Below are 16,709 nucleotides of genomic sequence, written 5' to 3' on the forward strand. Positions count from 1 at the left end.
ACAAATATTACAGTGAAACATTACTATGTGTATTTGAATATTTTCAGTGTATAGTATTGATTTTGCACAAACTCACCTGTCAGAGGTCCTGCCAAATTCGTTGGGACTTCTTCCGGTATGGAAGTGCTTCTAGAAGAATAGTCTGTTCTGTTGCTTAGTAAGGCTAGTGTAGGCCTTACCCAGGTATACTAGTGCTTCAGTTTCTCTGCTTCTGAGAGTATGTATTGTAATCTAAACTTGGCAAACTGAGCTTTTGTCAGTTGATGACTGGAATTCAGAGGAATTTTCTTTATATTTGTCTCAAATACATACTAAAAAGAAGTAAGCATGACTTTCAGGGTACATTTTTCCTTTTAAGAGAAAAGTGCAAAGACAAAATAATGTGTAGTGCAAAATGCAGTGTAGTAGGTTGAAAATGTACACATGGCTTGGAGCTATTTTCATGTTCTTGTACTCCCTCTTGAGTAAAAAGAAAGCAGTGGTTCTTTTTAAGCCATGATGGCCACAACTGTAATGTTCTCATCCATCTCCTTCTTAAAAGAACTTGCAACGTAATGTTAGTTATGTTTCTCTGCTATATCTCTATAATTAGTACAGCAGCTTACTCATGCTTATTTCACTTAGATAATCTTTCTGACAAAAACAGTTTAAGCAACTTAATTTTCAATTGCATTTTCAAAATTCTTGGATAGTAGAATGGGTAGTGGTACTGATGTGGGCTGGAGAGTTTTTCCACATAGTCTGTGGGTTACCTTTGGTAGGCAGCTAAGCACCACACAGCTGCCTTCTCACTTCCCCCCCTTGCCTTGGATGGGGGAGAGGATTGGAAAAGTGAAAGTAGGAAAACTTGTGGGTTGAGATGATGACAACAAGTTTAAAAAAAAAAGAAAAAAATGAGAAAAACAAGTGATGGTGGGAGGGAGAGGGGAAAATTTGCTTGCCATTAGCTGACCAGTGCCCGGCCAGTCCCCTGAGCAACGGCAGCCCTGGCAAACTTCCTTGCCAGCTTTTATTGCTAAGCTATGGCATGGGATATCCCTTTGGTCAGCTGTCCCACCCCCAGCCTACTCGCTGGCAGGGCAGCGTGAGAACCAGAAAAGGCCTTGACACTGTGCAAGCACTGTTCAGCAATAGCTAAAACATCTGTGTGTTATCATCACTGTTTTCATCACAAATCCAAACATGGCACTACACCAGCTATTCTGAAGAAAATTAACTCTATCCCAGCCAAAACCACTACACCTTTTTATTTATTTTTTAATTCCAGGAAGGATTGGCTTAATCTCTAATGAAGCTTCAGTCAACATGCTGTTACGCTTAACTGGCTCACTGCTAATGAAGTCTTAGTGCACGTCCTCAACTAGGGATTTTGATATAAGTTTTAATAAAATTGTCATGCTTCACTAAGCTGCACACAAAGGTGATTCATTATGCAGGAGGATGTCATTTTAGTGTGAGATTGTCAAATGATCATGATGGGTAAAGGTAATGAGGTAGTGGTGTCTTGTTACTATGCTGTATTATTACCCGATAGTTGCAATAACTAAACTGTGCTGCCATGTGAATGTGCTCTTTTTGAGCTTTCTAATTAACAAAATCTAAGTTACATTTGGTTCTTCGTTGCTACTATAGATGTCTCTTGCGTTTGTCTTCTGTAATGTAGATGTCATTGTGTTTTTTGGACATCAGAGCTTGTTTTGACCTTAAATCTCTGGAGGAGGGTACATTCTGTCACAGTGCAGTGACTTTCCCACGTCTTAAGAACTGTGCAAGCAGACAAAATATTCTGTCTTCATATAACACAAATACCATGATACTACTGTTGGGATAGGTAGGGAATGAAATGAAGCTGTGGGAAGATAGTAGTTGGAGATCTGCTAAAACTATAACATGATTTTGGAAAAAAAAAAAGCTAATGGGATTGTTATTTTTTGCACATGTGCACATGCACATTAGACTGTATGTGAATTAACTGTCATAGAGCCCTTTGGTATTGGCGAGGTGCAGAGACTTATGTTTGAGCAAGCAGTTGTAGGACTGAGACAACTATTCCAAATATACAGAATAAGGGCATTTATAGCCTGGGAAGGCAAGTTGAATCTTTCCACTCTGTGTAAACTAGATTATTCTTTCAGTTCCTGATTGACTTACTGAAACTGGGTATTTTTAGGTTTTAAGTGACACATTTGCTTGCTTTTTGCTGAAAAAGTACACTAGCTAATCCTTGCTGCTGATGCTGTGTCTTGGTGCTTGCTATTTAAGCTGGAAATTCCTTCAAATGTCTGTTTTTTCCCCTGCATCTGTTATATCTCAGGTCTTCTTGTATGGTGTTGACTCACTGTGGCTTCCTTTTTCAATTCTTGATTAGTAAACTAACAAGAATTCTTGACAAATGCTGTGTCTCTAAAAGAAACCACTACATACCAAAATGTATGTCTTTTCCCTTAATTGCTCTTGGATGCTGTGAACTCACTTGTGCCCTTTCCAAATGGTGAAGGCTTTCTTCGCTCATGCTACAAAAAATAAGAGCTCAGTATAATTTGTGGAATGGCTTCCAGTGAAAAAGCAGACAGCTTTCACTGAAGATAGCAGAACTGAAATTAAGTCATTAGATATGTAGGGATGTAAAACAAATCCACTTTAAACAGTGCATGTGAGAGAAGGCAAAGAAAACTAATGAAGCAATATTTTTCTTCTAGATTTTTCATTTTACACCTGTGAACTTTCTGCAATCCAAAGATGGCAGCAAATAAGCCTAAAGGACAGAATTCATTGGCTTTACACAAAGTCATCATGGTGGGAAGTGGTGGTGTAGGAAAATCTGCTTTAACACTACAGTTTATGTATGATGAGGTAAGAATCTGCACTAAAAACTGTCTCAGGAGATGTCTGCTACATAGTGTTAGTTAAGCATTCATTAGTACAGTTATTTTCTGAAAAGATCTAAATGTGTATGAAGTGGTATGAAAGTCAGCAATTAAATTGAACAAAAATATTTTTTTAAGATTAGTGATTTACTCTCTGGAGATACCTGTGAACATATAATTTGGCATTTTTTCAGACTTCTAAGCAATTAGATGCTCTGTCATATTATTGGTATATTCTGTCATAGTTCACTAGACCTAGTAGAACTTATTTAGGTGTTATAGCTCAAAGCTGCTTCACTTAGGTGAGTTGCATGATGCCTGAAATGATGACCAATTTTTTTCCTGTTTTTTATGCTGCTGTTGAAGATAGGGAAGAAAATACGTTTCCTGTTTCCTTACTTTTTTCCAGTGAAAGTAATTCTTTTTGATTAAAAGGTAGAAGTCATGGCTTCAGTGTTATTTAAAAATTTATACTAAATATATTCAAAGTCAGGACTGCCTGATAGCATAATGGAACGCAGCCCAGATGCTGTGCTTGACCAGAAGCAGAGGCTTGGGTAGTGCACAGATGTTGATGTTTTGCAGTTGCCTCTAAAATTTCCTTTTGATGGCTGAAGAAAGCAAAAACCTATAAACTGTTTGGGCTGATGGAGAGCCTGCTTTGACTATGAATCATTTGAGTCTTCACATAGCCTAAATACGTATGCTTACTGATTAGCTACTGTAGCCGTATAAGATGTTTGTCATATCCTTGTATGCAAATAGAAGCATTTGTCTTGTACAGGCATGATTTTATACATGAAGGTGGCTTTTTTTCTAGTTTGTTGAAGATTATGAGCCCACCAAAGCAGACAGCTACAGGAAAAAGGTGGTTCTGGATGGGGAAGAAGTCCAAATTGATATATTGGACACAGCAGGGCAGGAGGACTATGCTGCAATTAGAGACAACTACTTCCGAAGTGGAGAAGGCTTTCTTTGCGTCTTCTCTATTACAGAGCTGGAATCCTTTGCAGCAACTGCAGACTTCAGGTAAGTTACAAGGCAAGATAATTATTCTAATTACAGTGAGATAATTACAAGTGATTTTTTTGTTTTTGTTTTGTAATATCCTTATGATAGTCTAGATGACAGCTCTTACTGTAGTCATATAACATTTTGAACAGATGCTTAGCCATGCCTTTGCTATCTGTACCACTTTGGTTATCTTCACTGCTGTGTTCCTGAATACCAAAAAGGCTATTGCCACAGAGCAGATACGTAGCACCGTTCAGAAGGATTCTGCCCTTTGTAAATCAGTGTTACTTGGCACTTGTGCTAAGAAGCAGTATTTGTGAGCTATCCAAAGTAATAGACCTGAGAAAAATCACTTATATACTGTATGGTTGCGTGTAATGTATGTATGATACCGCACACTCGCCAGAGTTGTCTTTTTTAGTTCTTGCTTCATATAGAGTATTATGTTGTGTTTCTCTCAGCCTGTGAAACACCACCTGGAACAAAAGGGCAGCTGTAGCATGTCCAGCTGTTTTATGCTAGAATACTTCATAGTTATAAACTGCGCAGGAGAACCACATCTGGTCATGTCTGTCTGCAAAGTCTTAGGCGATGTGAAGTATGCGCGTTGTATTCTGGGAGAGTGAAATGCTACTGTATCAACAACAAATCTTTCTACCTCTTAAAGATGGTTTTATGAACAACAGTGATGAGAAGTATCTTTAAATATTCTGTAGTAGCTATGCATTTTGTGTAAAGGCGTGCTGTAAATCTGTCCCTTCAGTTTTGCTTGGATGGAATTTTTCTCTGTAAAAGATACTGTTGTAATTTCTTCAATTTACAAGACAAAAGTTCTGCATAGAGTTCTGCATAGCATTCACCCTTCCCATCAAAGTCAGTATTTTACTTCGTAGGGAGCAACATGGTAAAAAGAAAATTTGGGACTGGATCTTTCTGGTGTAGTAAAGATTTACCAGGACAGGGTTTTTTAAGATGCTTTTCAGGCATGCAGCACATTAAAACCATTGTAATGGTAAGAGACTATGAAACAGGCAGCAGTACATTACAGGTGTTTAATTTTGGTTGAGAGATAAAGCCTATTTAAATCACTCATTGCTGTATTAAAAAAAAGACAAAAGAGAACAGAAAAAAAGTTACCAGTTCAAAGTGTAGTGAAATAAGAGAGCAGAACACCTTTGAGATAAAAGTAAAGAAACAAACATAAAAAGCAATTATTGCATCCCACTGAAATAAGGCTTTTCAGAGATGCTGTCACAGTTCAACTTAATTAGCACAAAGTATCAGAATATGTTTAATATCTCTGAGGGAGAAGAAAGAGGTATGGAGAGGGGAGAAAGTGAGTTTTTCCCCTTCTGGTGTTCTTTTTTTTTATTTGTGTGTCTATGTATATATTTTGAGAGGGAGGGAGGGGCGGACCTTGATTGATTTGCAGGCTTATGTTAGGTATTGTCAGTCCTGGAGGACTATTTAGTATAGTTGAGCTTGTCTAGAGTGCAAAATGACCTATTCAAATCTGTTTAAAATCCTGTTAATGCTTCAAAGTATATGATCTTCTGTGGTTCTAGAGGAAGTCCTACTTTTCCAGCAAAGGTGAGTGTTGACAATATGCATGCTGAAACAGCAAAAATGGAAGAAAAAAATCCCTTCAGTGAGGAGACTAAAACTCTCCCCAAGCTGAATCTGAAAGTGCCTTTCAAGTTGCCTTTGAAACTGGAGAAGCCTAAATGCTAAAATGTAACTCAGAAAAATTGCATTCTTTCTGCTCTGTGTACAAGTAACCTGTATCTCTTGAAGATAGTGTTAAAATATCTTTGGCATTGTTGAGCAGCCTGAGGGAATACTACTTAAGAGACAGATAGGAAAGTAAGTGACAAGAAGAATTTGGATGTTTGATTGTTTCCATGGGATTTTGCTCTGCTGGAATGGCAGGCTCCAACAGGAGAGCTGTTTACTGCTATTCAATGTCTTCGATGGAGTTTCTGGTGTGCTCTGAAATGCCATTGCTCCAAGTAATTTTTTTTTTTTTTTCCCCAAGAGAAAGCAGGCCTGCAATGACTAAACTTTCAAATATTTGAAAGGCAGTTTGATAAAATGTGGTCTTGCTTTAGGTAGAATTAGCCTGGCTGTAATGACTTCTTTAAGTTCTAGATTTCAAGCTGGCATATCATTAATTAGACTCCTTGTTTAGGAGATATCAGTCTTCAGAGAGGGCTCAAAGGAGAATATTGTCATCTGGATTGCTGTTAGATTAACTCTTTGCATGGTGAAATTGTTTGGCATCACCTGAACAATTAGTGTTGAAAGCTACTAGTTTTTAGCAGATGTCTTATTTGCACAGATACTGCAGCGACACACTGAATTTTTTTCTGGCCACCCATTCTAATCCACTGACTATTCAAACTACTTTTGGGTAGCTGCAGACCCTTTTAAACCATTTGCACTGATATTTGTGAGAGAGAGGAGAAATGTTGCTTTAATTACACCTCAGAGATGAATGCGGTCTTACAAGCTGCCTCAAATACATATTTGTTGGTTTTAAAAAAGTTTGTGGGCTATCTGCAGTTTCTCAGCCCATGAGTAGACTTCCTGCACAAGACGGCATGCTATTCAGAGCTTTTTATAATAGTAGGAGGATCCTGCCATGTACCAAATCAAGGCCCTTTAGAATAGCAATTAATTAAATCTGGCAATAGGTTTCACCTCAGCCAGCAAAAGGAATTTGTTTCTCTGTGCTTTTTGTCAATTTTTCAGAAATTGCTCCACGATAAAGGGCTACATTTCGCTACTAACTTTATACTCCTTTTTGAGACAAAATAGAGAATATCCCTCTTCTGGGAAAACTGTTGTTCCTGGTACTTTTAATGTATTTCCAGTTAGAAGAAAACTTTGATTTTTTTTTTTCAGTGTTGAAGACTTATGTACCAAACCATTTGTAGTACTGAATTTTATTTACAACTTCAAACCCTTCAACCTAGCAGTTCAAACAGTAGAAGGGTCTGTCCTTAAAAATCTGATGCATGTACATCTTGTATCTGTACACTGGCTTATAACTGAATGAAGATCTCTGCAGAGACTGAATATATTTGACTTCAGAAAGATTCCTGAAAGGAAGTAATTTTTCTCTTGGTATGCTGTAGACCATTTTATCAGCTTCAAAAATGGCACATGCATTTTATTAGGGAAAAAATTGAGTGTAAAACTGATGTTTGGGTAGCTTAAAAATGGCAATCACAAATACTAATATAAAGGCAATGGTAAATGCTCTCAAGTAACACCTTTAGTAAAAGGAATGACATATTAATATATAAATTCTCACCTAAACCAATCCTGTTCTACTGTTTTATCACCTCCTTCCTTCCTGGAGGACTAGTTGTCTGTCTCTGTCTTCATTCTGTATAATGTCATAATGAGGTTTAAGATTTTACTGTTACATAAGCTTCATAAAAGGAATAAGTGGGTTTTCACTGTAAGATGGAAGAGTATTTAGTCTGAGTTCTTTTTGTGTTCTAAGAATAGTACTCCATGCAATGCTTAATTCTTTTCCTTTTTTTCCTTCAGGGAGCAGATCTTAAGAGTAAAAGAAGATGAGAATGTTCCTTTTTTGCTAGTTGGTAACAAATCAGATTTGGAAGATAAAAGGCAAGTTTCTGTAGAGGAAGCAAAAAACAGAGCTGATCAGTGGAATGTTAATTATGTGGAAACTTCGGCAAAAACACGAGCTAATGTTGACAAGGTAATAACTGGCCTCTTAATACAAAGAATATCTCCATCGTATTTTACTTTATACCTCTTTTCCATGGGTCATACTCTGTATGTTCATTATTTTACCAATTTTTTTGGTGAAATTTAAATCAAATACTTTTCTCCCTTAGCTTGCGATGAGTGCATGACTAGGTCACTTCATGTAGAACAGTGAAAATGTTAGGCATAACAAGTTTATCCCATCCTAAACTGCAAGGAGTCATTATACAAGACATTATACAAGACCTTACTTCATTAAAAATTTCTTGAGGCAGCTATTCTGGCCTAGACTTCTTACTGCGTTTTCTATAACTAGAAGACAGTCTGCTTCTGAACAGTGAAGAATGCTGTCTGATCCTCAGCCAGAATAAAACAGCTTACAAAAGTAGGGGGGGAGTGGGATTGGAGTCCTTTCTACCCTCATCTAACCAGATGCCTGGTTGTATGTTGCTTCAGTGAAGAATGATTGAACCCTTTTAAGCTTTGAACTGCCTAGAAGTGCCTCATGAGTTTTCAGGGATAAAACCTGGTTCAGAAGGTCATAAGATAAGAGACAGAGAATCTTTGTCTCCAAGAAGATAAATTGTTGATTAGTTCTAAGTATTTCACTATAACTTTAAAACACAGGACTTCTTGGAATACAGAATTCAGAATAACGCTCAGCCTTGTAGACTGCAAGAGTAACAGATGTGTAGCAAAAGAAGTAGTTTAGTTCAATGTGCCATCCTTTCCTTTCAGAGCTATTGACAGACTTGATCACACATTGAAAAATTCTCTAATGTAAATCCTTACGTATGAGCTGTCAATTGCAGCATGACAGCTGTAATATGAGTTCTGTTTTACAATAACTTAAACTTGACTATTGTCTTCTGTCAGTTGTCTTCCTGAAGAAATTGATTGTTCAATACTACAGTAAGAACTTTATGCTGTTCTGCAGAGAAAAGTCAGTTAAATGTAGCAGAACTCAGTCTCACTGCTGAATACAGTTTTGATTTTTTTGTTGTTATTATAAAAACTAGTACATCTTCTAGTTTTAGTGCATGATTGCAGTTAACATCCATCTGTTACAGTCATGCAGAAATTTCCAGCTCTTCAGAATCTACCTCACCATCCTTTAGCAGCTGGGAAAAAAAGTATGTGTGTGTGTATTTTTTTTTTTAATAGCTCTCTAATCAAGAGCTGCTGTGCACATGTGGTAGGTACTACAGATCTCCAAGTTTCTTTTTGGAGCTGGTGGCATTATGGATACAGATTAGCGTGTTTCATATAGAATTAAGGTTTGATAGTACACAAATGAGGCTGCTTTGGCACTAGTAAATACCAGGTATTCTTAGTTACTTAGAGCATCTGAAGTTATGAGGTTTGTTATATGAACTTAAGTTACTATTCTATAAGAAATGTGGCTTCTCTGAATTCCAGAATAGGGGGTTTGCTCAGCTGGGGAAAACACAGTTGGCTTCCACTCACTTTGGTAAAGGTGACCCACTAAGTTATCTTTTCAGAAGGTTACGTACCCCAGGCAGCTAAATACTGTAGTACAGTATCAGCACTTAAGCAAGTTGACAGTTGCATCATACCATTTGCACAGACTGAAGTACATGCAAGTACCCTAGTGCACATTTAGAAATCTAAAGGCAATCTTATTTCTTGATGAAAATGTTTAGTTACATTGATTTTCCTTGAATCCTGTGTAATGAAGGTTGATGTTTTTGCTGCGGTCAATACAAGATTAGTGTCACTGCAAATAAAAACCTACTGAGCTCTGTAGAGGAGGTTTTCAGCCCCTGCACTGTCCATGTTTCACAGAAATGGATCAAGTCCCCTGATAGATCTAGAGAACATCTCCTGAGAGAGGAAAGTGTTAGAAATGCTCAACTGATTTGCTACAATAAAATTATAAAGATGAAATGATTATTCACTGTAGCATCCTGCAAGTCAAGTCAAGATCTGCTTTTCAAATGAGCAAAGTAGCTTTAAGCAGTCCAATCATAAAGCCTTAAGTGACAGTAGGATCTCTCTTAAACAAGTCATTGGTGTACCTCCACCTTTCTCATTTTTGTTTCCTACTAAACCACTTGATGAAAATGAAGTTCATATGTACTTTGAGATTGCAATATGGCAGTTGAGAATACCTGATCTAAAAGATTGTTTATGCAGCTGTGTGATTGATAACTTTGCTTTAAAGGAAATGCTGATTCCTCCACCCCCATGTCACTTTGTGTTTAGACTTGCATCATGGGACATACTGACCATGAAATGTTCAGTGTATACTACTGTTCCATTAATACATTTCTAGAATTGGATGTTGCACTTCTCCAGCCTTTACAGCTCATCACTTGAAAATATTCAAAACGTAAACTGATTTCCTTGAGTCTCCTCAATAAGATGTAGATAATACATTTAAAAAAAATCTTGACCAGTGATGAGATTCTTGTTTCAATCCTTGTGGAAAATTGTCTGGCAGGATTCATAAGCAAATATCAGAAGACAGGGGAACATTATGGTACAATGAAAGATGCAGGATTGCATCATATCAACTTGGCCTTCAAAACCAGTGAAAGATGTATTAGATGATTATTTGTTTGCTCAAACTGGTTGCATGTAATTGACTTTATTCTAACCAACTGAAATGGATATCAGTGAAAGCTTAAATTAACTTACATGTTTGTGACCTCTTTTTGCATTTACATTATTACATCTTTTTTTTCAGGTGTTTTTTGATTTAATGAGAGAAATTAGAGCCAGAAAAATGGAAGACAGCAAAGAAAAGAATGGGAAGAAGAAAAGAAAAAGCCTAGCTAAAAGGATCAGAGAAAGATGTTGCATTTTATAATCAAAACCCTGAATTCCTTTCCTACCCTGACCATACTAATAAAAACCATAATTTATAAGCATGCCATTGAAGGCTCAAGTGACTGAAATTACTCTAACATGTTGGAAATTGTAATGTACCACTAAAAGCATGAATTGGAGCTGCACTGAAAGTCAAATTCACTGAAAAAAAAAAAAATGATGTGGCTTCAAGAGAAGCAAAGTTCAGTCCATTTCATAATTGCCTACCTTCTCACATTTCTTCTGAATGTAGTGTTTCATAGGCAGTCTTTAATAGTGAACAGAGGGGGGAAGTATGACTTTGTGGGTTCTTGTAAAGTATACTTTTTTATCACTGGTAATTGTCAATTCATCTTGTCTTTTGTTGCCTTGAAAATTACAATTGTGAATGTGATACCTAACAAAGTGGTATGCAGTTGTTTTGCCATGGAGTTATGCAAATCAGAAAAGAATAATGTATATGGGAACAGTTATGTTGGGGAAAATTATATGTGGTTCTGCATCACCTGATTAACCTAGAAGAGTGATGTAATCTTTTACATTGAAACATCTGAATATGCCTTAATTTTAAAACCTAAACATAGCAGGTTGCTTAATCAAGAGTGTATTTTCAACTTTGTTGCATGGAGACTGTCCCTGCGCATCAGTGGGAGACTGCCCTCTCTGTGGAGGGCAGTTATGTGAATGATTTCGCTAACTAGCTGTCTGCTAGCAGTGTCTGTTCTTTAAATGTGTGCCATACTCTGGTATTGTGAATAATACAGAGCATACTCTGTCATCTGTAACTTGGTAAACAATATGGTATCTTAAAAGAAAAAGGTCAGAATACATATAAGACTGAAATCATAAGCCTATGGCATGTCTAAGCCTGGAATAGTTGTTTAAAACTTAATGTGTTGATACCTTGAAACTTCCCTTTTGCAAGTAGATTTTTGTCTAGATGTTCCTTGGGTTTTAACTCCCTGGAGTTGGGTGGAGTGGAGCTGATTCAGTAGTGCTAATGTGTTTTGAGTTAAGATGTTGTCCAGGAAATTCTGGTGTCATCAGTTAATTTCTTCTGTGTTCCTAATACTCAGCTATGGGAACATGGTGTGTTATGCTGAAGCTCTTTGCAGGTTTTGTACTGTTTAGTCTAGTTTATGTTGATTTTCAAATGGGGAACATTGTAGCTACTTTTTCTAGTTAATGTTGATATTAAACAATCAAACATGCTTTACGATACAGAAACATTTACCATGTGCATCCAAAATCCCCAAACAAAACATAACTGCCTCAGTTGCTTCAGAACAGCAAGAATACTAGCACACGGTTGGTATGCTGCATCTTAACTAAAACTATACCAGAATGTTTGAGGGTTTTTGACTTCTCTGGGGTAAGACGGACTAGGTCAATTCCACAAACTGTTACACTTTTTATACATGTGTAAGCTTATAACTGACAGTTTAAAATGTGCTCAAGCAAACTAGGTAACAAATATTTAACTTCCATGCTAACAGACATTTTAGGGACTCAAGTCTTAGAAGTTATATTTGTCATGTTAAATATTTATCAGTAGGAATTTTGTATGTGCATTTAGTAGACTGCCAAGTGCAGAATTAAAGTTACTCACGTAACTATGGCAAATAAGCCAGTCTTCATCTTACTGTGTACTCATGTGGGTCTATTTAGGCAGGGAGTCTAACCACTAACATTGTGACTTTGCTTTGGAACCTGTATACTGGGAACTGAGGTGTTATGAAGCCACTGGACACATGAAACTTGTCTTGGCTGATGCCTTATTCTGTCCTTTTATTTGCTATTTGAGCCATTGAAAGATGAATAAACTTCCATTTTTTTTAAATACTTGTGCAGTGTTAATTGATAACTATATTATTGATAAACTTTGCTATAGTTGATGTCAGTTGTCGAGCAGTTAAACCTAAATAATCCATAAGCCTTTTTCGTGTGTGTGAACAAAATTGTAAATTAAACCTAATTAGTCTGATAAAAAGCCACTTTGTAAAAGCTGAGACTATGCATGTGCTACCTTTTATCCAGAGCTAATTTATCCCTTTGCTGTAACAAAGAATATCAGAAAATGGGCAAACAAACTGAGGTAAGCTTGTTGCAGAAGTATTCTTCCATAAGAATGGAAAGTGAGATTTAAGAAACAACCAACCAACCTATGTAAGTTTTAGATAATAATAAAATAAAAATGCATTCTACGTCATTTAGCACACTCAGGGAGAACATAAGTGTGCTTCCACAACCTGCAGGGAATATAGCTTGAATTGTGTGTATAGGATTTGGGTGCATCTTGAGAGAGTCATCCAAATCAAGTGATACATTTGCATCAGAGGAGTGTTTGGTTTAGGCTACTTCTCTGTCTGAAATTCATAGATGTATCTGCTCAGAGTGCTTCTGTGCCAGAGTGCACTTTTCCTCCCCTCTTTCTCCTCCAAGAAGTTGAAGATGCTTTCTTACCTTGGCAGGATCAAAGCCTTCCATGGTATTTCCCTCCAAGTTAGCCTAACGCGCTGGCAGTGCTGTTGCTACCTTTTGTGAAATGCATTGCATTGTAAAATTGCAGACCAGAGACAGACGCCTTAATTTATAACAAGCTATAAAGTCCAGTCTTCCGTGACATATGAAACTAATATTGAATTCTTATGCTAACTCCCTTTTTTCTATAGCTTTTTGTAGCTTGAAAAACTCAATTGACTTTCAAAAACGTTGGCTAAGAAATCTGTGGTCTATTTGGCAGTTACTGTAGCCTCCTGATGAGAATACAATAGCTTAACAGTACTTGCACCCAGCAGCTTGCTTTGACTATTCTGAAGCAGCATCTCGGTGTGCAGGAGGTGCTTTCCCATTCAGAGAGACCTTGTTAACATCAGAGTAGCATGCAGAATAACCCCTCCGGCAATTCCCGTGGCAAGCATAATGCAGTAAAGTATACTCCATATCTGAGCCTTATGCTCACTGTATTCATCTGTAGGAGCCAAATATTGTATCTGTTACTATGTGAAATGGGCATGCTGAAAATCTTGGGTTCATTTTTGGGACACCAAGCTTTGCAATGATTCTCTGGTTCCAGAGTCTTAGGGGGGGGATGGTCCCTACATAATTAGAGTCCAATGCAAAATGCAGAGCAGCAGAGACACAGCAAGTATTACATGAATGTATATGATACATTTAGCTGTACCAGAGCTGGATGAGAAGGTAGGATTGAGCCTACAACAGTTGAGAATTGAATAGGGAAAGCTAATAGTGCACCTTAATTTCTAAACTTTCTCCCATTATTTGGATGTGTTGGCTCCTCTAGCCACGTGGGTGCATAGATAGTCATGTGTGTAAACTATATTTCTTTCCAGCTTTGCTCTTGCCAATTTTTGGCTGTGATTCTAACTTTAATAAATGACTGGGTATGTTTTTAAGAGATGACTCAGGCAAGAAACCTCTCCTTGCATATTTTTGTGGGAGCTTCAGCTTGTTACTAAAATTGAATAGTAGGAAAGGTGCCAATGTTGCTAATACAGGAGTGTAAGATAATCTTTGATCTAAATACATTGACCAGACTGGAATATTTTTGGTTGAAGCTTCATTGTCAAAGGAATGCTGAAATGCATACCACTTGAGATCTGCCCAGGATCAGGCAGATGCCAAGACTCTTCTCATTTTCAAAGAGATCCTGGCTAACCAGCTATCTAACTGGTACAATCCATTTTGGGCAAATATTCAGAAGATATAATTTGGTTTGTGTGTGCTGGGGTCTTTTTCTTCTACCTTTTTTTCTTCCACACAGAATGGAAAAATACCAAAGCTTCAGTTGTTGGAAAAATTGATTTGCCTCCACCATCCTCTTGATCAATATTGCACTCAGTAATATTTAACTCTCCCAGAGCACTCAATATGTGATACCTGTTGTTTGTGGATTTCAGTGGGACAGTTCCAATTTTATGGAAGACTGTTCTGTCTTATAGATGAACACAACAGCGGCAGAATTTAGCCAGCTGACTCAGTGGGCCAGTCGCAGTGTTAGCACTCCCATTTTACTCTGATGCCTCATTCTGCCTCATGCAAGGCAATTGCTGACTTTCTTTACTGATCTGGTAGGACTGTGAAAATGTACACATACCCGAAAGCAGTCAAGTTGGGAGAATCTGAAAACCTGAGTGCTTAGGTTCCAAACCATGGCATCCAATTCTGCTTTTCAACTTTCACAAGAACATCCCCTACCAATGGACTCCATGTTGAAGTGTTAAAAACTGAGGTCCTGTCTGCACCCCAATACATGGAAACACATGAGTCTGAAAATGACTGTGTTACGCTGTTCTTTACAGGATTTTTATTCTCCTCCTGCTTTCCACAGTCGCTTCAGGCTGTTAGCTACCACTCTCCTATTCAAAGCAAGTTTGGGTTTTTTACCGTGGTCCTGGATTTTCCTACTTGATGGAAGTTGCTGGTTTTGTCATTGACATCAAGCAGCTGCATACCTGCACTGGCCCATGGGCTCCTGTATATGCGGGCATAATTCCTGCACATAAACCAAAGATAATTTCTGGAACAATTTACACTTGTGAGGGACTGTTAAAGCCCCGAGAGTTGAATAATGTAATACAAATCTAAGAGAAGAATGAAAGAAGTGGTGTTGGTGGCATCTCAGTCCCATAATGGTGAACTGTAGTTCTGCAGCAATAGCACTTACTTGAATCTGTGTTCCTCTTCGTGTAGCACTGTCCTACAATATTCAGGAGAATATTCCGGGGTTTGCCCATTTTCTGCTTTATTAATATGACATGCTGTTGCAAAATGAGGAATAGGGGGAAGGATACTTTCCAACCTAAAACTATGTGCTAAAGGTAAGCAGACTCCAAAATGCTCTTAAAAATGTCAAAATGCTGGGAAATATTTCATCACTCTGTCGTTTCCTTTGTGCTTAGCTAAACAGCGGCAAGGAGGAGGATGCATGTTTAATAACATTCCACTGAAGTCCTTTCTATGGGAACCACTTTGGAAATTTTCTGAAAAAAAACAAGCCTGTAGCAGATAGTCTGTTAGGTTTATAGCTTCAATCATTTTTGTATGCCTCATGCTGGAAATCATAGTTTCAGAAATCTCAGTTCCTAAATGGTTTGGTGTTAATTGCAGGCTTAATTTTCCTTAATCCCTGACATGTTCAGAAAAGTGTGGTCGTTTCTCATAATAACGTGACAATACAGCACTCATTTCAAAGCACGTTCAGAGGATAGCCACCCATCTCAATGTTTGCAGATGGAGGTAGGTGAGCTAGGGGAATGGCAAGGGTCTTGCCAGGTCTGGGAACAAAATCTGTCATTCGCTAATAAAGGAGGTGGTTGGGCCACCTCCGCTGCGTCAGGTCTGTCAGGAAGGTGGCTGCAACTGCATTGGGGTAGACAGAACTACGTCCATCCACTGAGGTCATCATGGATGGCATGCCTAGGCACCTGTGGATATGTGACTTCGAGCAGTGTTTGGAGATTAATTATAGATTCTTTAGGAAACAGTTTGTTGTGATGGAAATGGGGGCTGGGGAGGATGGGGAAGACATACTAGAACATTGATTTAGAAATATGTATCTGTTCACTTCTTGAGCTGGGTAGCAATCACATTTTTTATCCTTGTCCCTTTGTATTTGGATTTGACCATATTTATGGCAAGGGAGCAAGGAGACGATGGGGGAAACTGATTTCTGCACCACCTTATGGGAAGCAGTCATCATCCATGGGCAGCTGAGGAAGAGCATGGTGGGCAAAGGGAGAAATCTGGAAGTGGCCAGAACCCAGGCAAAAGCTCAGGTTGTCTTTGCAATGCTTTGGGAGCTAAGATGAGGAGCGGGAACCAAAACTGTGCACACCAGGGATGGGAACAAAGCACTGGCATGCTCCTGCTGCTAAAAGCAAGGTGGGACAAACAGCCAGCAAGGCCCCCGGGGCTGACAGTGCCAAGCTGCAAACACATCCGTCTTTGTTTCCTCTTCCTGGCAACATCAGTACTGATTTTCAGGTATTTCCTTACTAACAGGTGAGGTAGCACCTGCAGTATTGTTGTACCTATGTTTTCTCTGCTGCTCTGCCTTCCTCTTCACAGAGCGCTCTCTCATTCCTCCCTGAATGGGGGTGGGCAATAAATGATTACAGCCTGTGAGCCACCGATGTTGTTAGTGCTGCCTCCTGTGCCTGTGCTGCGAGCATAGAGTAAAAAGAGGTTGGAGGCAGGTTGGCAGAAGCCTCATCCACAGATAACAGCAGCCAT

The 16,709-nt window shown here is 38.3% G+C and overlaps 1 protein-coding gene across 1 annotated transcript; it reads left to right on the top strand.

Annotated features, from left to right (window-relative positions):
• The first annotated feature begins 2,720 nt into the window (after positions 1-2,720).
• RALA (RAS like proto-oncogene A) lies at positions 2,721-10,592 on the top strand. Its single transcript, XM_009493338.2, has 4 exons — positions 2,721-2,853; positions 3,688-3,896; positions 7,440-7,614; positions 10,333-10,592. The coding sequence occupies exons 1-4, from the start codon at positions 2,740-2,742 to the stop codon at positions 10,453-10,455; spliced, it is 621 nt and encodes a 206-aa protein (XP_009491613.1). The 5' UTR covers positions 2,721-2,739; the 3' UTR covers positions 10,456-10,592.
• The last annotated feature ends 6,117 nt before the right edge of the window (positions 10,593-16,709 follow it).

This window comes from Pelecanus crispus, chromosome 2 (assembly GCF_030463565.1).
Source record: "Pelecanus crispus isolate bPelCri1 chromosome 2, bPelCri1.pri, whole genome shotgun sequence".
Lineage (NCBI taxonomy): Eukaryota > Metazoa > Chordata > Aves > Pelecaniformes > Pelecanidae > Pelecanus > Pelecanus crispus.